Source organism: Oryctolagus cuniculus, chromosome 3, assembly GCF_964237555.1.
Source record: "Oryctolagus cuniculus chromosome 3, mOryCun1.1, whole genome shotgun sequence".
NCBI classification, from domain to species: Eukaryota; Metazoa; Chordata; class Mammalia; order Lagomorpha; family Leporidae; genus Oryctolagus; species Oryctolagus cuniculus.
In genome coordinates this window covers 120,941,601-120,963,883 of record NC_091434.1, presented here as the reverse complement: position 1 = coordinate 120,963,883, position 22,283 = coordinate 120,941,601, and the positions used below count along the sequence as shown (strand labels likewise).

The following is a 22,283-nucleotide window of genomic DNA, read 5'->3' as shown; positions in this document are numbered from 1 at the left end:
CTGTGTTCAAGGGCCGGCACTGTGGTGCAGTTGGTTAAGTGGCTATCTGCAGTGCCGGCATCCCATACGGACGCCAGTTCGAGTCCCAGCTGCCCCACTTCTGGTCCAGCTCCTTGCTAATGCACATGGGAAAGCCTCGGAAGATGGCCCAAGTCCTTGGGTTCCTCCCACCCATATAGGAGGCCCAGAGGAAGCTCCTGGCTCCTGGCTTTGACCTGGCCCAGCCCCAGGTATTGTGGCCATTTGGGGGGTGAACCAGCAGGTGGAAGATCTCTCTGTGTGTGTCTCTCCTGCTCTCTCTGTAGCTCCACCTTTAGGGAGAGAAAGGTCATGTTCACCAGTGTTGCATCAGGAGGCCTAACCCAGCCTGTCTGGGGCCTCTGAGCCTGTGGCCCATGCCTGTTTTCTTGGTGTTCACGACATGAGGCTTGGCCCCTTTTACTCTTTCTGTTACCCTTCCACAGGCCTCTCCCAGTGCCCACCCTGTTTGCAGCTCCCCACGCTCTCCAGGGGCTCTTTTGCGACCCTCTTGCCCTGGTGCCTTCTATCCCACCTCCCTCCAGCCACTTCACCTGTCCACGCCAAGGTGCTGTCTGTGGCTGCAATACACATCACCCTGCCCCGTGTCACCATGCCTGGCTCTTGCCACCGGCCCAGCATGCCAGGGCAGCTCCTTCCCCTGACATCTCCAAGCCTCAACACAGTAGCCGCCTCCTCCTGGGCTTCTGTGATCCCCTGTTCTCAGTGGCAGCTCTGGCTCTGGACTCCCACTGCACCATCAGCCCAGAGTGATCTCTGCCCACGCCTGTATCCTGCTGGCCCTGAGCACACCCTCACTGCTGTGTCTACTGCTGCTGCTGGCCAACAGGTGCACAGTCAATGTTTGCTGGATGGGGAGCCCATTCCTCAGGTTCTGCCTCTGCTACCTCCGTACCTCCTGTTTGAGTGACGTCCGGACGCGCTTGCTAAGTGCTTGCTGTGTTCAAAGCCTTGTGCGGCACAGGTGCCCCAGCCGACCCTCTACCCCAAGACAGAGCAAAGCTGGGACTTTCCTCCTTTTAAGATATTTTTCACTTTCTACCATTTTACTTTGGTATTATTTCAGACATCCACAAGCAATTGCAAAAATCATGAAAGATTTTCTATATATGCTTCCCCCAACTTGTGAAATCTTAACATGTTATATTAGCAAACCCTGATAGAATTCTGTTTGAAATTTTTAAGTTAGTTCTTTATTTGAATGGCAGCAAGACAGAGACAGACACACACACACATATACACACACTCCCACACAGATTTTTTCTTTTTCTTTTTTATTTATTTGACAGGTAGAGTTATAGACAGTGAGAGAGAGAGAGAGAGAGAGAGAGAGAGAGAGAGAGAAAGGTCTTCCTTTCATTGGTTCACTCCCCAAATGGCCGCCACACTTGGCACTGTGCAGATATGAAGCCAGGAGCCAGGTGCCTCTTCCTGGTCTCCCATGTGGGTGCAGGGGCCCAAGCACTTGGAGTCACTCCTGTCTGGGTAAGATCAAGCTGTGGGCAGAGCTGGTTCCTTTGGAGACTCTATGGGAGAATCCATTGCTTTGACTTTTCTGGGTTCCTCCTGCATTCCTTGGCTTGGGAGCCCTACCTCACACCACTTTGCCTTCTCTCGGCATCTGTGCTCACACTGCCTTCTCCTTTGGCTCTCCTGGCTTTCTCCCTGTCTCTCTTACAAGGACACCTGCCGTGACTTTGAGGGCCCACCTGTCTGATCCAGGCCAGTGCCCTGCCACACACACACCCCCCCCCCGCCAAGACCATTTTTCACCATAGTGGGACTCACAGGTGCCACGAACTTGGGCTGGGGATTCCTTGCGGACCGTGACGTACGTAGCTCAGCAGGGATTGCCAGGCTGCAGTGGGCTGCATGGCACCACTGCATGGAACACAGCCAAGGCTCAGGTCTGCCATGGGCTGGCCACTGGCATCTGCTGTGCTGTTAGCAAATCTTTCTGATCGCCGTGTGAGGTGGGGTCATGAGCTTCATGGTGTGGAGGCTCAGAGAGGCGCTGGCTTCTCCGTGTGGTCTCTCTGTGGGCTCGGGACCCCGGCAAGGAGAGCCTGTCCTGGTCCCACTCCTGAGAGGCAGCAGCATCCTGTTCCCGGCGCCCCCATCCTGTTGGGGCGGCCTTCCAGTTGCTCTGTGCCATCCCCAGGAGAGTTACTGAAGGAAGACACCACGAGAGCTGCAGGGCTGGCCTTGGGGTCTCAAAAACCACTCCTCCACCTCCAGAGTCCCAGGACACAGAGGAAGACGGCTCCCTGGCTCTGGCTTTGTGATTTGTGTGGTCGGAGCTGGGTGGATCAGCCCATCCGTCAAACCCGCGAGTAACTGGCTCTCCTTGCTGGCGCCCAGTGTGTCTAATCACACGCACGTCACACAGCAAATGAGGTGTGATGTCATCTGTCGGCGGCGAGTCTGAGCCTCTGCCTTCTGCTCCGAGTCACAAGGCCACTTAGCGTGTGGGTGCACCTGCTGCTCTGTCCTGGGCATGCAGGCTCCAGGCCTGGTGCTGCCCCTGCCCCCTGCCCCGCACAAGAGCTGCCATCCTCACTGCAGAGCCTGCTGCTGCTGCTGTGTCTCAGCCCTGCCAGGCACTTGCCCTTGAACCCGGCACCGCAATACACATGGGAGAGGGGATGCAGGAGCCTTGACAGACCTCAGCATTCTCGTCTGCAAGACGGCTAGTCTCCTTGTTTTTCTGACAGTGGAGAAGGGTAAAGGAAGGCGGTACTGAGGGCCCTTGAGAAGCGTGCCGTGGACGGTGGTCATTACCGTTATTACTGAGGTCACCTCTGCTTGCTTGTTTGAGAACAGGGCTCATTGGAGGAGAGACGACTGGCCTGTGGCCGTGGCCTGGGGAGGCGGGATGTGGGGCAGACGCAGTGCTGTCGGGGGAGGAAGGAGGAGGGTTTTTTTTTTTCCCAACTGAAGAATGTGGACATCCACCTTTGGGTGGCCAGGTGGGTGTGGTCGGATCTCCCCACTCCACCCTCCAGAGTAACCATAGGAACTGTTAAAGGGTGGACAGATAAAGCGCAGCAAATGTGTCCTGGTGACAGCCAGAGCTGTCCCAGTGGCCCTGGGCGGAAGAGGAGTAGGGTCACAGGCTGCTCATCTTGCTCCAGGCAGGCAGCTGTGCCTCGGGAGAGGCCGGGCCAGCCGTGTGCCTCAGCCCACCTGTATGACTTCCACCCGGACACCCACACCCCAGCCCGCTGCAGAGCGACCTGCCCCCATCCCCGTGAGGTGCAAACCATGCTTGCTTGGTTCTGGAAGAGGAAATCCTAGTGCCCATTCCTCCTGGCATGCTGCTGCATTGTTTTATGTAAAGCATGGGTGACAGGGAGACTCCTAGGGGAGGGACGGTGTGGCTGGCTAGGTGGGGTTCTCTGGGGACCCACATGGGCACACGCTCCTGCCTCTCTCAGAATCCCTACCACAGGGTGAAAGAGCAGTCCAGCTGCAAATGGGGTCCATTGCTCCCTACAGTCTCCCCACAGCCTTAAGTTGCTAAGGGGCAGGGTAGGCATTGTGATGCAGTGGGTTAAGCCATTGCCTGTGATACTGGCATCCCATAATGAGTGCCAGTTCGAGTCCTGGGTGTTCTGCCTCTAATCCAGCTCCCTGTTAATGGCCTGGGAAAAGCAGTGGACGGTGGCCCAAATGCCTGGGCACCTGTACCCACATGGGGAGACCTGGATGAAGCTCCTGGCTCCTGGCTTTGGCCTGGCTCAGCCCTGGCCATTGTGGCCATCTGGGGAGTGAACCAGCAGATGGATGATCTCTCTCTCTCTCTTTCTCTGACTTTCAAATACATCATCTTAAAAAAAAAAAAAAAAAAAAAGATGCTAATGCTAAGCTCCCACCCTCCATCACCACCCCAGGCCCTGTTTCTTAAAAGTAGGCTTGTCAGGGTGTCATGAGTAATGAGGCAAGGTGTGGTATGGCAGGGTTCTCCCACGAGAGCGCCCCATTTCCCCATGCATGTAGTCACTCTAGCACAGTCTGGGCTAGCTGGGGCCAGAGTTAACCTGTGTGTCCTCTGGGAACGGTAGAAGTTCATGCTTGTGATTCAGGAGGCTGGAGTTGACCTTCAACTTCCTAGGCTGCTTCTGGGGTCCTTGCCCTGCCTTGCCCTGCCCTGCCCTGCCCTGCTGTGGGGCTTCAGATAGGACCAGTTCCATCTGTCTCGAGCCAGTAAGGGTTTGTGGAGACTGTCTCCTGCTGCAGTTCCCAACCCTGGCTGCAGGTCTGCACAGCTGGGTGTGTGTCTCAAAGATACCCAGGCCTAGGCCCTCACCCCTAGCGCTGTGATGCTCCCAGGCTAAGGTGAGCCCTGGGAGTCTGCTTATTAAGAGGCACTCAGGGGTCAGAGTTTGGGGACCTCTTGCTTATGTGACACCCAGGAGAGCAGGCCCACCACTGTTTGTCGCCTGTTATCCATGCACAAATGAGTCCCCGCAAGCTGATCCAAGCCTGGGACAGTCTCAGCTTGCAGCCAGCCTTTGTAGTGGCACCAGCTGGGACATCTCAGCCATGGGGAGGCCTGCACCTTCCTCTCTCCCCCTTCTGGCTCCATCCCTGACCTCTGTCACCCGTGACCTCCAACCCCCCTCCTGGATCCTAGTCATGACCAGAGCTGACAGCTCATAGCACAGCACTGGGCCCTGGGCCATGCTTATTGGGCATCACGTTGGCAGGCCCTGCCCAAGGCCACCTTGCTGGCAGAAGGGGACAAGGGTGGTCGGGACTCTTGCTCAGACCAGGTGGCTCTGGGTTGCAGCCTTTAAGTCATGCAACATCAGCACACTGGCCCAGGCAGAACGGGAACGCCCGCTGGTGGGGGAGGGGGCCTCCAGTGCCCGAGCGACTGCCCGCCTGGTAACGCAAGGTGCACATGACCCCAGAGCCCCCTGAGAGAATCCCTGCTTGGTCCTGGTGCCCACTTATGAAAGGAGGTGGTCAGCCCCTGGGTGGGTGCACCTTTGCTTCAGAAAGTACTGTTGCTGGGCTGAGCTCGTGAACTTGCCCGTGGCGGGGTGTGTGTGTGTGTGTGATGGTGGCTGTTGCCAAGGTCTCTGCTCCGTAAGGAAGGCCTGACCCGATGAGTCACTCCATCTCCAGCCATTTGAGGGGGTGGGGTGAGCGGAAAGACATTCGGATTTTTGTTTTCCTTGATTCCTGCACCACACCCAGGGTCCCGATTCACAGGGAGTTGGCTCTGGGTGTGTTTTGCAATGAAGCTTCTACCCCCGCAAACGTGGGCATCCAAGGAGGAGACTTCCGACGGGTAGTCCACTGCCTGCTGGGCCCTCCTTGCCCAGCAGGGGGGTTTCGTGTTTCCCACCCACTTGGGCGCCTGCTGCCCTCCCCTCCCAGGGAGCTCTCTCAGGGACCCCTGCTGTGGCTCATCACTTGACTTCTAAGCAGCAGGAGAGAGGAAGCCTGGAAAATTTGCTCCCTGAGAAGTGAGTGACACTTACCTGTGCGGCCTTGGCCCACTGTGATGGGAACGAGCCTTAGAGACCCCATCAGGCAGGGCCTGCGGGGGATGCTGGGGTCGGGCCAGCTGAGGAGCAGAAGCAGGAGCCTGTGCCCTCCTGCTACGTCCAGGGAAGGCAGAGCCCTCACTCCCCATATTGAGTGGGGAAACTGAGGCATAGGATGGCTGCCTGTCTTTCCAGGGACGCGCCCCAAGCAAGTGGCCCAGTTTAGGCCTAGAGGGTACCCCCTACCCCCGCTACCATCTCCCTTGGCCCTGAGAGCTACAGACCCCCAACGCCAGGCCTGTGTTCATCTGCGTGGGACAGATAGCTCATTCATAATGGAATCGGGTATGTTAAAGTTTAATGAGGAGCGTGTCTGATAAGACGGCCGGTCTTTGATCTCTGCTGAACACCAGCCCCTCGCAGAAGAGAGCTACCTGGCTCCAGGCATCCGAGCGAGCCGTGTGGTCAGCCAGGAGAGGGAGGCAGGGTGTGACATGCAGAAGCCAGGTGGGTCGGCAGCGGGGCTGGAGGAGGGGCAGCTGGCTCAAGGCCCTGTGCAGTCAGGATGTAAGCTTTCTGGTTCTTCCCCCTCTCCCTCTGGGGCCCTTGGTGACTTGGGCATTTCCAGCAGGATGCTGGCAGAACAAGGCAGGACTGGGTGCAAATCCTATGCTGCTTGTTCCTTTTATATTCTGGGGTTGGCTGCTTAACAGCTCTGGGCCTCAGTTTCCCCATCTGTGAAATGGGAACATGAGAGTGCCCCACATGGACCTGTTATTGTCAGGACTGATTAGGTGAGTGAATGTAAAGTGTGCAGACCACACTCTCACTCTTGCTCCCAAGTGTCACATTCAGTCTTCCCAACACCTGTGCGCTGGGTAATGTCCCTTCAATTCAGAGAGGAATTAATTCCAGAATTAATTCCCAGGGTTTAAGGGCATCCCCTAATCACTCAGCTTGCAAGTAAGACCTGAGAGCCCCACCCCCCAATCCTGAGCTCTTTCCTGGGCTCTGATTGTCCTCAGAGTGTCCTACTGCAGGTTTTGGAACTTCAGCATGTTACATAAACCCTGCCCCCAAGCTTGGGAACAGAACAGGCATCCACCCAAAGGAATGAATCCCTAACAGTAAAATTTCCGGAGCTGGTGAGGCAGATCGGCCTTAGAGATGAGTGCTTTCAGACTTCCGCTCTGGGTGGAAGCTGAGGCTACGGCCCAGTGTGTGTTCATTCATTCAGCTTAAAGCATGGTTGCTGCGTTTGTCTGTGTCGTAGCTGGTGTCACTTGGGGGCCCTCCTGCCAGCCTCGGTCAACATGTATTAAGGCAAGGTCACCATCGCTGTAGCCAGCATTCAGCCCCTGGGGCATCCCAGGGCCCTGGGGAAGAGAGCTGTGGTCAGGCCTGTTGGGTGCCCCCTGTAGATGGTGTCCTGGGTTTGTCCTGCCCAAGCCAAGCAGAAAAAGGGAAATTGTCACTTCACTTCATCTGAGAACACTCACCCCGAGCCTGTGGTGCCAGGCTGGGCGCTGGGGATGCAGGGCTGAGGGGTACAGTCTGGCTGCCTCCTGGGACTCAGGATATGGTCCAGGGGTGCGGGTAGGGGGGTAGGGGGAGTAGACTCTAGGAGAAGGGGTGGTGGCTAAGGGGAGCCCAGTACACCTGGAGCCCTGGCATGGAAAGTATTGATTAGCCAAGGGGGAGCCTGGACCCCAGCCCCGCCCACCAGGAAAGGAGAGGCCCTGTCACAACACCCACTGATGGACGACACGTGCGCAGCGCCCCATCTCTGAGACTGCTCAGGGTGATTGGCTGGTGTGGACAGGCAACCAGGGAGAGGCGTTGCACACCCTGGACTGGGCCCGAGGTAAAGGGCTTTCACTACATCTGGCCCTCCGCCCTCCCCCAAGCCTTGTCTTCCGGCTGGTGAAGTCTGACCGAGCCTTCCTTCTTCCAAGGCCTTCGGCTCAGTGCCCACTTGCTTGCATGACAGCGTGGCTGACTTCCACCCATGGTGCTGAAGCCTTGGATTCCACAGGGCTCAGCTCGGGTACAGCTCCTAGGACACCCAAGGTTCCCCAATGTCCCAGCTCACTGGGACAGGCCTGAACCCCAACAGCTCCCCACAGGGCCTCCTCTCCAGCCCCACAGGACCCACGTGCAAGCCCAGGGCTTCCTCCAGGCTCCCTGCACCCACGTGGACCCGTCACATTGCTGGGACGCAAGTCTCCATGAGTCTCCTCTCCTCTCTCTGTCTGCTACCCTTCAGGGTTTTGATGTTTGAAAATGCTGATAACCTTCCCGCCATATTGCTCGATGGAATTAACCACCATGACCGTGTGGCTAGAGCTTAACCAAGTCCATCTGTGTGGCCTCCTTCGTAGGCACAATTTTATAACCTGATTTCCCTACCCCAACATTAGTGTTTAGTTAGTAAGAAATCTGCTCTTTGTCAGCTGAAAACAGCGATTTCTTTATGATGGTTCTGCGGAGGGAGTGACAGCCTTGGCTGAATCCAGGGGTGTGTGCGGGGATTGAGATGGGAATGCAGAGAGCCAGCAGAGGGTCCCCCAAATTGGACATGTGTCTGTCACAGAGCAGGCCCCTCAGATGGGGGCCTTGGATGGAGTGTGGGCAGCAGATAGAGGTCATGGTCAGGCTAGTCGGTGGATGATCCGGGAGGGAAAGAAACTGAGCCCTCGACACTTCCCAGCAGCCTCGCTGCTTCCTAGGCTCAGCCTGATTCCCATGGAGCTGCCACCAGCCAGCCATCCTTTGAAAAGAATAACAAAAGCAGGTTTAAGATATACAAGTAGTTTGGCCAGTGCCACGGGTCAATAGGCTAATCCTCCACCTAGCAGCGCCGGCACACCAGGTTCTAGTCCCGGTCGGGGCGCCGGATTCTTTCCTGGTTGCCCCTCTTCCAGTCCAGCTCTCTGCTGTGGCCAGGGAGTGCAGTGGAGGATGGCCCAAGTGCTTGGGCCCTGCACCCCATGGGAGACCAGGAGAAGCACCTGGCTCCTGCCTTCGGATCAGCGCGGTGCGCTGGCTGCAGCGCGCCAGCTGTGGTGGCCATTGGAGGGTGAACCAATGGCAAAAAGGATGACCTTTCTCTCTGTCTCTCTCTCTCACTATCCACTCTGCCTGTCAAAACAAAACAAAACAAAGCAAAAAAAACAAAACAAGATATACAAGTAGTAACCACATGGACACAATTGTCCCCTAAATATTTATTTTTATTATTTTTAATGATTTATTTATTTGAAAGAGTTGCAGAGAGGGAGAGGCAGAGAGAGAGAGAGACATCTTTCATCTGCTGGTTCACTTCCTCAAATGGCCTCAATGGCTGGGGCTGGGCCAGGCCGGATTCAAGAGCCCCATTCAGGTCTCCTACATGGGGCAGGGGCCCAAGGACTTGGGCCATCTTCCACTGCTTTCCCAGGTGCATTAGCAAAGAGCTGGATCGGAAGTGGAGCAGCCAGGACTCTAACCAGTGCCGTGTGCTGTGCTGGCATAGCAGGCAGCGGCTTAACCCGCCGTGCCACAGCATCAACTTCACCTTGCAAGTGCTCGGCTGCGACCTATGTGTGTGTGGATTCAGGCTGGCCTGGGAACGTTCATCCCACACTGTTCTGGTGCAGCAAACCTGCCCCACTGCCTGGACGAGGGGTCCTGGCTAAGTCTGCCTCGGACCCTGAGCTCCCCCCACCCAGTGCCACTGGCAGCCCAAGTTCAGGGAATATGGGTTTGTGGAGGGAAAGATGTGTGGCCACAGGAACAGTCCACAAAGGACTGGCTGTCTTGGCCTCAGCATCTTTGAGCAGGGCCTCTCGCCCTAGCAGATGGCTGCCTCGCTGTTGGCACTGAAAATGACCTGGGCTGCAGGCTGGGGTGGGGTGGGGCCAGTTCTCCAGAGTTTTCCAGCAGAATTTGCCTTACAGTCCTGGGAAAGGGCAAGCCCTGGGCACGTTTTGGAAAGGACTTCATTTCTGGAGGTTTCTCAATGACTGCGTGGAAAACGTGGCACGCGAGCCTGCCCGGGTTAACAGTTCTGCCTACAACACATAAAAGCTGACAAGTGAAAGCCTTGGAGAAGAGACCAAATTCCATCGGGGGGGGGGCACTCAGGGTTCTGTCTCCATTTGTTGCCAGAGCCCAGGGCAGCGGGCCTGGCTCTGGAGAGAAGAGACACCCGCTCCACCTGGCACACAGAAGCCGACACCCAAGTGCTATGGGGGCACTCAGCTCCCTTTCCAGCAGGTCAGCGAGCCCCGGAGTTGCTGAAGGGGCGGGCACCCAGCCTCCCTGCTCCGGAGCACCTCTGACCCCACCCGTGGTGCTGTGATCCTGGTGGGTGGTAGGCATCTGGGCTCAGGGGCAGAGCTGGCATGCCGGGGCTGTGTGCTGGGCGGATTCGGCTATGGGGAATCAGTGACCGTGTAATCTGGGCGCCGGCTAGGAAAACAGGCTGGGGAGCCCCGAGAGCATGGGGCTAGAATGCAGCGCCCCAACGCCCTCCCCTGCAGTGAGCACCCCAGCGTGGGGCGACACCTCTCCCTGCCAGCCCGACACACACACACACACAGGGAGAGCGAGAGAGAGCACCTTTACCCACTAGAAGTCTTCCAGGACTGTTTCCTGGGCATAGATCACGTGTCGTCAAGGCCACGCCCCCAGGTGGGAGGGGCCAGGCAGAATCTGTGCTTCTCTCTCCCAGCTTCTGTGTGGCCCCGCTCCTGGCTGCCTCTCTCCCATCTCTGCCCCACTCCCTGTGGCCCCCTTATTTGGGTCTGAACTCCTTCCGCCTGCCTCTTTGCAGGGCCCTGTGATGGCATTTAATGTGTAGTATCCTCGCGTTCCGGTCTTTCTCACATCAGCTGAATCCCTTTGTCCACACAAAGCGGTCCTCAGGTGCTGGGATTAGGAGGTGGATGTGTCTTTTGGGAGACCCTGGTGTCCTGGTTCTCCGCAGATGAGGAATCAGGGGTCAGAGCTGGCTGCAGTCAGGCGGCTTGCAGTGAGCTGAGCTGAGCCAAGGTGGACCGCAGGTCTTCTGCTACCAGAGGTGGACCGCAGGTCTTCTGCAACCACGCCTGTGCTCCCTGGTCTCACTCTCTGCCTCATTCATATATTCGCTCATTCAGCAGACACACATGGAGCATGCTGTGTGCCCTCAGTGGTGTGCAGGGCCGGGAGGGGTCCTGTAAGCTGGACACCTGCTCCTGGGGCTGCCCAGCCAGGGAGCCGACTGTCTGTGTGTGAGTTTGCTGGTGCTGTACACTCATCACCCTCATCGCCGAGGGCTTCCATACTTCGGCTCAGGTGCCCCAGGGTGGGGCCGAGGGGCATCTGCAGCAAAGGAAGTTGAGCTGCTCCCCCCCAGATGCAGGGATGCAGACATCGGGGTGCAGGCATCTAGGGGCAGAGCCGTGAGGTGCGGTGCAGGGCCCGCATGTGGGCAGGGCGCTGAGAGAGAGAGAGAGGCAGGTGCTGGACCATACAGGGATTTAGGCCCTTAGCACCCAGTGACTACACGTCCCTCTTTCCATGTGAAGACCAGTCAGTGGTCCTGCCTGCTGCTGCTACTGCTGCTGGCCTCACGCTGACTTTGTGTCTCAATGGCACTGTCTGTGGAATGGGATTAATGGGGCCCCTTCTTCTCCCTGCAATGCTCCTGACCTTGGCCAGGGTGGGGGGCGCTGAGTCAGCATCTGGGCACTGTAGGATGGGTGCCCTTGCACTTCCTTCCCATCCTCTCCTGCTTCTGCACCCTGGCTCAGCTCAGCTGTGCGTCTTCTCCACCCCTCTCCATCTGTCAAAGCCTTACTCTGCCTTGCAGCCGGCAGCAGCCCCACAGCCCTTGGCAGCTTCCCTAGTGTTTCAGCCCCTCTGGGCACACTCACTCAGGCCCCTGCGGGTTGGCGATAAGTCCCACAGTGGCCATGTCCATGTCGGAGTCCCATGTGGGCTTTTCCTTTTCTCTGCTGCCAGTCACCTTGGGCCAGCACGTTGCATAGGGGCCTGGATGGTGATGTTGGAAGGTGTGGGCTGGGCCCCCTCCCGCCTTGAGCTGCTTCCCTGGGCTAACAGTGAGGGGCGCTGGGTCAGCCAGCACCTGTTTCCTGCTAGTCTCACACTGCACACTTGGCCTGTGGCTCATCCAACCCCACAGCCACCCCAGTCTGAAGGCAGGGGACACTGAGGCCCGGGGCAGTAGCCCATCCACCCTTGAAGCCTGTCGGTGCAGGCTGCTGCCCCACCCCCGCCGCACCTCTCCCAGCGCCAAGCCGAGCAGGGCCGTGAAGTCAGGGCGAAGTCTCAGTGGACCCCCGCAGATCTCAGTAGTCCCATTTGCTTTCCCCAGCACAGACTGGCCAGGCTTCCATTCAGGTTCTGCCGCTGACAGCTCTGCAAGCTGGTGTGAGTCACTTGACTTCCCCGAGCCTCAGTTTGCTCCTCTTTAAAATAGGAGGGTCCAACCCACCTCCTAGGTGTTCATGGAGCCGAGCACTTGGGGCAGCACCTGGTCAGGCTTCAGTTTGTCTGCCCAGTCTCCCTTTTCTCCTCTCCTGCTTCCTCCCCTGGCCACCCCATCCAGGGGCTGTGCCAGGCATCCCCCTCCCCCCCAGCGTGGGAGTGGGGAGCGAGGGAAGAGGTAGGATCGAGGTGAGGCGAGGCCCTCCCTGGCCCTGCCCCCAGCCTCCCAAGCAGCCCGCCCTGGGGTAACACTGTGTGGAAGAGCAGGCGTCCTCTGCAGCCGAGTCGGCCTGGGATGCTGGGCACTGCACAAGCATACCCCTAGGGGCATGGAGAGCTTTGATCACGGGTGCCCCCTCCCTGCCCCCGTGCCTAGGTGTCTCTTACAGCACCTGCGCCCACAGCGTATGCTCCAGCCTTTCTGTGCACTTGATGCTCCCTTTATTTGCATTGCACTTCCTCATGAGCTCCTATTCATCCCTCAGTACCCATCCCAGTTGTCACCTCCTCTGAGAAGCCTTCCTCCAAGCAGAGTTAGGGGATTTTTTTTCCCCCTTTGCAGGGGTCCTCATCGCCCTGCTCTGTGTTTCCCTGATTCTTGCTCTGTTTTTACCTCCTAGGCTCCGAGCGTCCTCCTGGTCCCTGGGCACACAGCAGGTGTTCAGAGAGCCTTGCTGGGTGTCTAAACAAACTTAAGTAAGGACAGCTGGCAGCATTGGGCTCCGAAGAGCTCAGAACTGACCTGAGGGGTCCGGCAGGGTGTGAGAGTGGCAGCCACACCGAGCTGCTTGTGGAAGGGCTGGCTCTCACATATGCTTGACTGTGGCCTGACCCGTGTGAGTTCGTGCACATATATGTCTATTATGTGGGATTCTGGCACCATCTTTTTTTTTTTTTTAAGATTTATTTTATGTATTTTAAAGGAGGAGTTACAGAGAGAGGTAGAGTCAGAAAGAGAGAGCGAGATCTTCCATCCACTGGTTCACCCCCCAAATGACTACCATAGCCAGAGCTGAGTTGATCTAAAGCCAAGAATCTGGAGCTTCTTCCGGGTCTCCCATGTGGGTGCAAGGGTCCAAGGACTTGGGTCATCTTCCACTGCTTTTCCAGGGCACAGCAGAGAGCTGGATCGGAAGTGGAGCAGCCGGGAATCGAACTGACGCCCATATGGGATGCGGCACTGCAAGCCAGGGCTTTAACCCGCTGTGCCACAGTGCCGGCCCCATGGCGCCACCTTTTAAAGCAGGTTCATGCAGCTACCTTCTCCTCCAGTTCTCAAAGCCACCCCTTTGAATTTCTGCCCAAGTGCCGGAGTTCAGGGCCTCCATGTCCCTGGTTCAGTCCAGGCCCCTGTGCCGGTAACACAACTGTGTGGGAATGGAAGGGAGGGAGCTGGCCACTGGGCGCTGGCCTGAAGCAGTGGCTCGGAGCTCCCCAGCCTTCATCAGACTGTACCTTTTGTGGTACAGTCACACGGTCAGCAGCTCTGGCAGCTCCCGGCATGCATAGGGACTCTCGGGTGAGGCGTGGGGGTGGGGCCGAGCATCTGCAAAATAACTGCCCTCACTGCTGAGCTGCTTTCTGTGGCTCAGACAGGGGTCCTGCACTCTCACAGCAGCTCTGTGGGATGGACACCACTATCCCCATTTTACAGATGGGGAAAACCAAGGCTCGGCAAGGTTGGATGACTAGCCCAGCTACGTGTGATTCAGCTGGGGTTCTCATCCGGATGTGTCTGATCTCGGCGTGGGAGAGAGAAAATCATGACAGTCCTTGTTTTCTGAAATATTGTGAACGAAATCTTGGGAAACGTGGTTCCCAGGGACTTGGCGGTTTCGCAGCTGCTTCCCCACCTGGTAGGACTGTGATGGGCCAGTTTGGGAGTGGATGCTGCTGAAACAGGCCTGCAGCTGCTGAGAGCCCAGTATTGAGTGGAGCCAGCGCCTCCTGGTGGGCAGACCCGAGCCACAGCCAGCCCAGGCCACAGGGACCAAGCCCAGAGGCCTCAGTCAGCAAGGGGAACTTATGCAGCTGCCTCCAGAGCCACCCCGCCCATAGGAACCTTCTGGTTAATTGTCCACAGTTTGAAAGATTTTGGCTTTGAGGCAGGTGAAACTGTTGTAAAAATACGGATTTTTCAAGGAAGATGCTCAGTGGATTCAGAGGTTCATGAGGCCACAAGCCCCGTCCACCCAAGAGAAGGACCTCAGGCCACCCTGAATACAGGGACCTCTGTGAACATTTCACCTGCACTCCTCAAGGTAGTCAAGATAGGGGCCGCCGGCTTAAGCCATCTGCGATGCCAGCAGCCCACATGAGCACCAGTTCAAGTCCCAGCTGCTCCATTTCCAATCCAGCTCCCTGCTAATGCACCTGGGAAAGCAGTGGAAGATGGACCAAGTGCTTGGGCCCCTGTACCCATGTGGGAGACCTGGATGGTGTTCCAGGCTCCTGGATTTGGCCTGGCCCAGACCCAGTCATTATGACCATTTGGGATGTTCACTAGGGATTGAAGGCTCTCAATCTCTCTGTCTCTCCCTCTCTGCAATTCTGCCTTTTAATTAAGTAAATAATTGTTTGATTAGAAAAAAAAAGATTGTCAGTTTCATCAAAAGCAAGGAAAATCCGAGAAGCTGTCATAACCAACAGAAGCCTCAGGAGACTGACTAAGCTGTTAGATGGAAATCTGAATAAGCATGGACTTTAGTTGAGCTTGCATCATTACTGGCTTAGTCGTAACATATTACAAGTGGAAGATGTGAACAGGAGGGGAAGCTGTTATAGATATTTGGGGACTCTGGGATGTCGTTGCACTTTTCAGAATTTCTAAAATCACTCTTTTTTTAAAAAAATTTATTTGTGTATTTGAAAGCAGAGTTACAGAGAGGCAAAGAGAGAGAGAGAAGTCTTCCATCCACTGGTTCATTCCCCAGATGGCCACAATGGCCAGAGCTGTGCCAATCTGAAGCCAGGAGCCAGGAGCTTCTTCTGGGTCTCCCACATGGGTGCAGGGGCCCAAGGACTTGAGCCATCTTCCACTGCTTTTCCTGGCCATAGCATAGCAGTGAGCTGGACTGGACTGGAACTAGAGCTGCCGGGACTTGAACCGGCACCCATATGGGCACTGCAGGTCATGGCTTTACCAGCTGTGCCACAGTGCCAGCCCCTAAAACCACTCTTAAAAGGACAATTGTGGAGCAGGTGGGTTAGTTTGGTGGTTAAGACATCTACATGGGTTTGCACCCCGGCTCTGGCTCCTGACTATAGCTTCCTGCTAATGCACACCCTGAGAGTTAGTGAGGATGGCTTAAATAATTGGGTTCCTGCTACCCATGTGGGGAGACCTGCATTGAGTTCCTGGCTCTGGCCCTGGCCTAGCCCTGGCTATTGCTGGCTTTGGGGAGAGTGAACGCGAGCTCTCTATCTGTCTCAAATAAGCAATAACCAGGACAGAGGTTGAGGAGGGCACTGATTGAAGCTGGAGTGGGGGAGTAGTGAGCTCCAGCCTCAACCTCAACCTTGGCAAGTGAGGCAGGGCTATGAATGTGGTAACGCGAGGGCACACTGGGTGCTGGTTACACAGGGCCCTGCATGCTCTCTGCGTAACTTTGCCACGAATCTAAAATCATTACCAAATAGACAGCGTATTTTTCAAGTGAAGGACAATAAAACGAAACAGAAAACTCATCTTGTATCTTGCTTTTTTCCTTCCTCGAGAGCTGTAGCCAAAGGCAGCACCCCCGGGGCCATCAGCTGGAGCCGAAATCCTGCTCTTGCCTCTCTGATCCTGCTCTTTCTCTCCTGTTCTGTTGGGGACATGAGCTCTTTGCAACTTACCCTGGTATTCAGAATTTCATGTTCTATTCTCCTTCCATGTTCCACGTGCCCAACCCCTAGCAGGCATGGGGGAAGCAACTTGGGTGTGTGTGTGTGTGTGTGTGTGTGTGTGGCCAGGTGAGCCCGGGGCTCTGGTTGAGCCATCATGTGTGCAAGGAGTTCTGACGGCTGGAGGTGCACACCGGTGTGCACCTTGCAGGCTGCACCCTCCCCCCCGCCATGTATCCAGACTCTCCTCCGCAGGTGAGCAGGGGACGCCAGCCCATGAGCAGCGTGTGCAGCGTCTGCACAGGAGACCCGAGAGCTGCCTGCGTTGGATGTGGGGGCCCGCGAGTGCTCTCCTTCTGAGAATGCTATCTTCTGTCTCTGCAGGCCTCCCACCCTGAGCGGCAGCCCCGTCATCTCCGACATCTCCTTAATCCGGCTTTCCCCGCACCCCGCCGGGCCTGGGGAGTCCCCCTTCAGCGCCCCGCACGCGTACATGAACCCCCACGTGGAGCACTACCTCCGTTCCGTGCACAGCAGCCCCACACTGTCCATGATCTCTGCAGCCAGGGGCCTCAGCCCTGCTGATGGTGAGTAGGGCCTGGGGACCAGGAGAGACAGCTGAGGCCTTGGGGCTGGGCAGGGGGTGGGGCTGAGGCCGCCTAGTTCCTCGAGTCACATGGTCAGCTTCGCTCATGGCCGCACTGTGACTCACTCCGCCTCTGTCCCCTCACCTGATGGGGAAGCCCGTTGGTTTTGGTGCTCATCAGAAAGTCAGCTGCATGCAAAGCATCTGTGATTTATCATAGTATTGATGGCACGGGCCTGTGGATGTGGGTTTTAGCACGAGAGCCATGGTTGCAACACACCGAAGTCTGCAGAAGCTGGTGTGAGATAAAGGTGGTGATGTATAGGGGTGTCTTTTGGGGCTCCTGAGCAGAAGGAAGGCAGAGAAGGGCTGGCTGCTGTCCACATCTCTCTCTGCTCTGTCTGTGGTAGGTCAACCCAGGCCCCGGGGCTCCAGGAATGAACCTGTGGCTTTAGGTCTCTCCATTTAGATCATGAGACAGAGAATTGATTGGTCCTCCTCAGACATCAGATGACTCCCCCCTCCCCGTCTGAGTAGCTTGTGCAGATCTGAAGTGTGCTACTTGTAGTCTCCACCTTACAGATGCACCTGTGCAAAAGCACAGGCACCCTGGGCAGGGGTCAGCACATTGGAGCTGACCCCACCCATGCTGTCTTTGTGGGATATGTACCCCTGTCCCCAGCATGGCCTGGGTGCCCGTCTTGGAAGCAACAAAGCTGCCTGTCCTTTCAGTATGCCCAGCTGGGACTTAACCTCTCAGGCCAGAGCCACTTCCAGGCCAGAGAGCATTTGCAGTGTACTTGGGAGCCCTCCTCCCGCACTGCCCACACCCCCAGGGCCGAGGCTATGAGAAGCACAGTCTGAGTGGGTCCTTTATCACCACTTCGATCCTGCCCTGCCGGCTCACAGGGGCCTGGCTCTGGGCACCAGCATGCTGGAGTCTCCCAGTGAAGAGCAGGCAGGGCTCCCCTTGCCTGCTTGTAGGGAGTGATTGCAGGCCTGCAAACATCCATGAGAAAGCGGTGCTGTCTGAAACCCAGCCCCAAGCTCTGCGCAGTCCCCGGGTTGGCCTGGCCCGAGCTGGGGTGCCCTGCGGAGAGGAATGGCGGCCCTGGGCTTCTCCATGTCGCTCCTGGTGCCCCGGCTGGCAGCAAGCTGGCGGGAACGGGCGCATGCTGCTCAGGTTCCTGGCGCTACCCTGGCCTAGAAGCTGGCATGTGTTGGGGGGCGGAGCTGAGGGGCCCACCCCCAGCAGAGAGAAGTCCTCAGCCTCATCCCCAATCTGCTGAGTGTTGCTGCATTTGGAAAAAATGACTTTGCAGGTGACAGTGAGTTAGGGCTCTGGAGTAGAGATCCTTGTGACTATCCTGATGGGCCCTAAATCCAGTGACAAGTGTCCTTCTAAGGGACACCCAGAGGAGACAGCCACATGGAGTCAGTGGCAGAGTTGGAGGATTCTGGCGTGGGAACTGAGTGTTGAGATGGGGCTCCCCTTGGCAGGATGGGCTTGGAATTGATGAAACGGCATGATAGGCTTAATTTCAATATAAGCATTGGTGGTAGCTCCAGTAGCACCCACCTTATTCTGGTCATGCCTCATGAGATAGCAGGGCTGGGTTCAGCATCAGAGGGGACCTGGCTAATTGTGTGGCTCCAACTCCTGCACAGGATAGACCAGAAACCCCAATGCCTCCCTGGCCCCGGGTAAGGCTACTGTGGGAACTGAGAGAGCAGATTGGACCCACAGAGCGGCTGTGGGAAGAGGGCTGTGCTCCTGGGCTTTCTGTGTGCTCCATGTGCACCAGCCTTGAAGCCTGGTTCCTGCAGGAGGCCTGGAAGATTTGTCAGCCACCGCCAGATGGGGTGCATACGGGGCCCCTATCGGAGCTCCAGGGAAGGCTTCCCGGGAGGGGAAGGGGGACAGGCTAAGACTCTGTGTGCAGGAGACAGCAGGAGAGGGAAGTGGAGGACAACGGCTTGCACACACTGATGCTTCTGTCTGCCAAGCACACCCAAATTTGCACGGGTGTCTGCCGAGACGGGAGCAGAGCCTATGGTGTGCAGTGGGGAGGAGCTCACTGTCTAGATCGAAACCCCGAGTCCCATCCCGGCTATGTCACTTCCCCGTCATGTAGCAGGGCCCTCGTCTGCTAAGTGGGGCCGACAGTGGTGCCTCCTGGCTCCCGTGTTGCAGGGACAGTGGGATTTCCCTCGGGGGACACCCAGAAGTCCCTGGCTTCCGTGCCTGGCGGGATCCCGCTGACTTGGGGGTGGGCTGGTGTCTGGGCTTCTGCAGGGCCTGGAGCGGGTGGAGGGAGAGATTGTGTGTGACCCTGAGGAGCGCCGAGGCCGGGTTTCAGGTCTCCCATATCGGCAGCACCCTCCCAGCCCCTGCCAGCATGCAGGCTGAGCCCCCAGCTGAGTGTGGACAAGGGAGGCGGTGAGGGGAGACCCTGCCCCAGGCCAGGTGTGTGGGTCTCTTCTCTTTCCCTTTAGCGGGCAGAGGTGCCGCCCTGTGTCACATCCTGATGGCTTCTCTCTCTCTCTCTCTGCCCACAGTGGCCCACGAGCATCTGAAAGAGAGGGGACTGTTTGGCCTCCCCGCCCCAGGCACCAACCCCTCTGACTATTACCATCAGATGACCCTCATGGCTGGCCACCCTGCGCCCTACGGGGACCTGCTCACGCAGGGCGGGGCTGCCGCTGGCACACCCCATCTCCACGACTACCTCAACCCAGTGGAAGGTGAGTGCCCGGCGGGGTATGAGTGTGACTGGCGGGATGGGGGTGGGGCGAGAGGAGGAGGGAGGGGTTGGGGTGGGGCTGACTGTTCCTGCTGGGAGGACCCGGCTTAATTCTGTGCTGGCCACAGCTGCTCTCCACAAGGTGACGGAGGCTTTGGGTGACACTTAGATGTCAGTCACCGCACTTGCACCTGTGTGCTCTCTTTCTCGATCCCTCTCTCAGCCACTCGTCCACCCTCGCCGCAGGGGCTTCCCGTGAGCCTCGGTGGGGTGTCAGCGCATGGAATATCATTGGGTGGTGTGATGAGGGCCTGGTGGAGGGATGCACTGCACTCCAGGAGCCAGGCCACAGGCATGCAGTGTGAGCTGCTCACCGCTGCCGTGTACAGAGCCTCTCACGGGTCGCCCCAGGCCAGCTGGAGAGTGGACAGAGGCAAAGAAACCCTAGCTGAGAGGGGTCAGGCCAAGTAGGTGTCCAGTGACTGAGCTGCGTGTGTGCCCATGTGTGTTGCATGCATGGTGCGGGGAAGGGTAGGGATGAGGTAGAGGGGGAACCGCTCTGTGCCAGGCTATGCCTTCTCCCTCGTCACTCTCTCAGCCACCTTTTGAGTCAGGAATCATGATACTTTAAGATGACCCAATTCGTCCTCAACATCTAGTGGTGTGCCAGGGTCATCTGCTCTCCCTGACCAGCCCATGCAGGGCCAGCTCGGCCAAATGCAGCTGTCCGGGGCAGATGGGGGCTGAGGGGCACAGGGGACAGGCGCTACAGTGAACAGACATGCGTCAGCCCTGAGCCGTGCAGAGTCATTGCTGAGATAACAAAGCCTGGAGCTGGTGGTGAGACCAAAACCAGGACGGGGCAGTGACCCAACAAGGCCCTTTGTGGCCGTGTAGACTGAACACACTGTATGACACAGCGTGCATGAACATGGCCAAGCCCTGACAGTTGTAGCCATCTGGAGAGTGAACCAGCAGATGGAAGATCTCTCTCTCTCTGCCTCTACCTCTCCTTCTCTCCTTCTCTGTAACTCTGACTTTCAAATAAATAAATCTTAAAAAAAAAAAAAAAAAAAAAAAAGCCAGGGCTGGAATTTAATCCAGGTCTCGCATATGGATGTCAGGAACCCAACTATATGAGGCATCACCTGCTGCCTCCCAGGGGGCGTGTTAGCAGGAAGCTGGAATCAGGAGTGCAGCGGGGACTTGAACCCAGGTCCTCCAGTATGGGTACGGGCACCGCAAGCAGCATTGTAACCATCGTGCCAAATGCCCAGCCCTGCTGTTTCTTGTATACAGCAAGCTGGAAGTCCCGCTGGGTCCAGGGGCAGGTCTGACCTGGAGCAGGCCCCCTGTCTCTAAGAACCTGAACCCAGAATGGAAATTTGTACATGAACTGGGGGAGGAAAGTACTGGGCTGGGAAAGCAGCTGTTGGCTCCTAGTCAGCCAGGAAGGGTGTGGGAATCAACTGTGTCCTCTGGGGGTGCTCAGTACTCGTCAGCATCTGAGGAGACCCAGAGGGGTGGGGAGTTGCGCTGGCCAGTGGGCAGGAGACCTCCCAGCTCCCATCAGCTGCTGCTGACCAAGCCATCGCAGCAGCACCCCCAGCCATCTCTGCTGCCAGCATGCGAGCTTTACTGGCTGCAGGGTGCAGCAGGCAGCGATGCCAGGCTCCGGAGCTGCCCGAGCGGGAATGTCAGTTTCCCAGGTGCAGGCATGGACTGGCGGGTGCCGAGTTCCTCTTAACCATGGCTGTCAGGATCTTTCCCTCTGTTTCTGCTCACTTATAACCCCAGGAAATCAGAGTCATTTGGGATTAGCCCCTGTATCTGTCACCACTGAATACGCTTGCTTCAAACCATGTCAAGTCACAGCCAGAACCTTTGCTCCAGTGTTTTAAGATGTTCCAGAAACTTCCACTCGGCTCTGATGCCTTTGTGGGCATGTTACTTCCACACGTCCCTAAGAGACGGCAAACAGGATGCCCAGGCCCACACTCGGCTGGCCTGAGCCTGCATCTGTGGTGTGCCCAGCCTCCTTCCTCCCCGTACAAGGTGCCAATGGATCTTCCCGTCGGGTTTCTCCTGGCTCACAGAGACAGCGGGGCTGGCTGGCAGCACAGCCTGGGGGAGCACCTGTGGAAAGGTACTGAGTCTCTCTGAGGCCACCAGGAAGCTGCCCATACAAATGACCTTGAACATGCAGGCTCTGCGCATGTGCTAGACCTCGAGAGTTGCTGAGAAGTCGAGAAGCATAATCCTTCTCTTTCTGTCTCTCTCATACACTCATGCATCCAGCTGTTTTTTATTGAGCACCTAGTCTGTGCAAGGCTCAGGTGCAAGTCCACGGGGGCCCGTTCTCACCTGCCACCCCATCCACCCCAGCCTCCTTTCTCAGCGTCTGCCTTCATGTTCCCCGCAAGGAGGGAGCGCTGTAGACAAGAGAACTTTCTGGAAGCTTTGAATATCAGACTGTGTAGGATACTCCCTGGGTCCTGGCCTGCTCGTTACCAATCATCAGTATGATTTCACCTTACCCAGTTCCAGCCGCACACTTGTGGAGGTCATCATAACTTTAAAATAGACGTATCTTCTTGCGTAAAGGAATCTGAAAATGGAATTTCTGTATCTTTTCCTGCAATGGAAGGCTGTCCCACCCTCCCTGGCTCCTGGGGTCACAACAGCCCATTTCCCTTGTTCTTAAAGAGGCCTTTTTTTTTTTAAGGTTTATTTATTTGAAAGGCAGAGTTACAGAGAGGCAGGGGGGATAGAGAGAGAGAGAGAGACAGAGAGAGTCTTCCATCCACTAGTTCACTCTGGCTGTGCCAATCCCAACCCAGGAGCCAGGAGCTTCTTCCAGGTCTTCCACGTGGGTGCAGGGGCCCAAGGACTTGGGCCATCTTCTACTCCTTTCCCAGACCATAGCAGAGAGCTGGATCGGAAGTGTAGCAGCTGAGCCTCGAACCAGTGCCCATATGGGATGCTAGCACTGCAGGCGGTGGCTTTACCCACTGCGCCATGGCGCCGGCCCCATAAAGGGACCTGATTTGTAGCAGGAAGCAGAAGAGCGATGCCCTCTGGGAGGTTAATGGAGAACCAGTCAGGCGCTCCCAGGCG

The 22,283-nt window shown here is 57.0% G+C and overlaps 1 protein-coding gene across 4 annotated transcripts in view; it reads left to right on the top strand.

The window, feature by feature from the left end:
• Positions 1-22,283, top strand: part of GLI2 (GLI family zinc finger 2) — a 216,288-nt gene that overhangs the window by 169,145 nt on the left and 24,860 nt on the right. For all 4 annotated transcript variants that reach the window (XM_051848775.2, XM_051848774.2, XM_051848776.2 and 1 more), the window contains exons 4-5: positions 16,221-16,423; positions 18,982-19,167. In XM_051848775.2, coding sequence (XP_051704735.2) covers positions 16,221-16,423; positions 18,982-19,167 — 389 coding nt within the window. The remainder of the gene's footprint in view (positions 1-16,220; positions 16,424-18,981; positions 19,168-22,283) is intronic.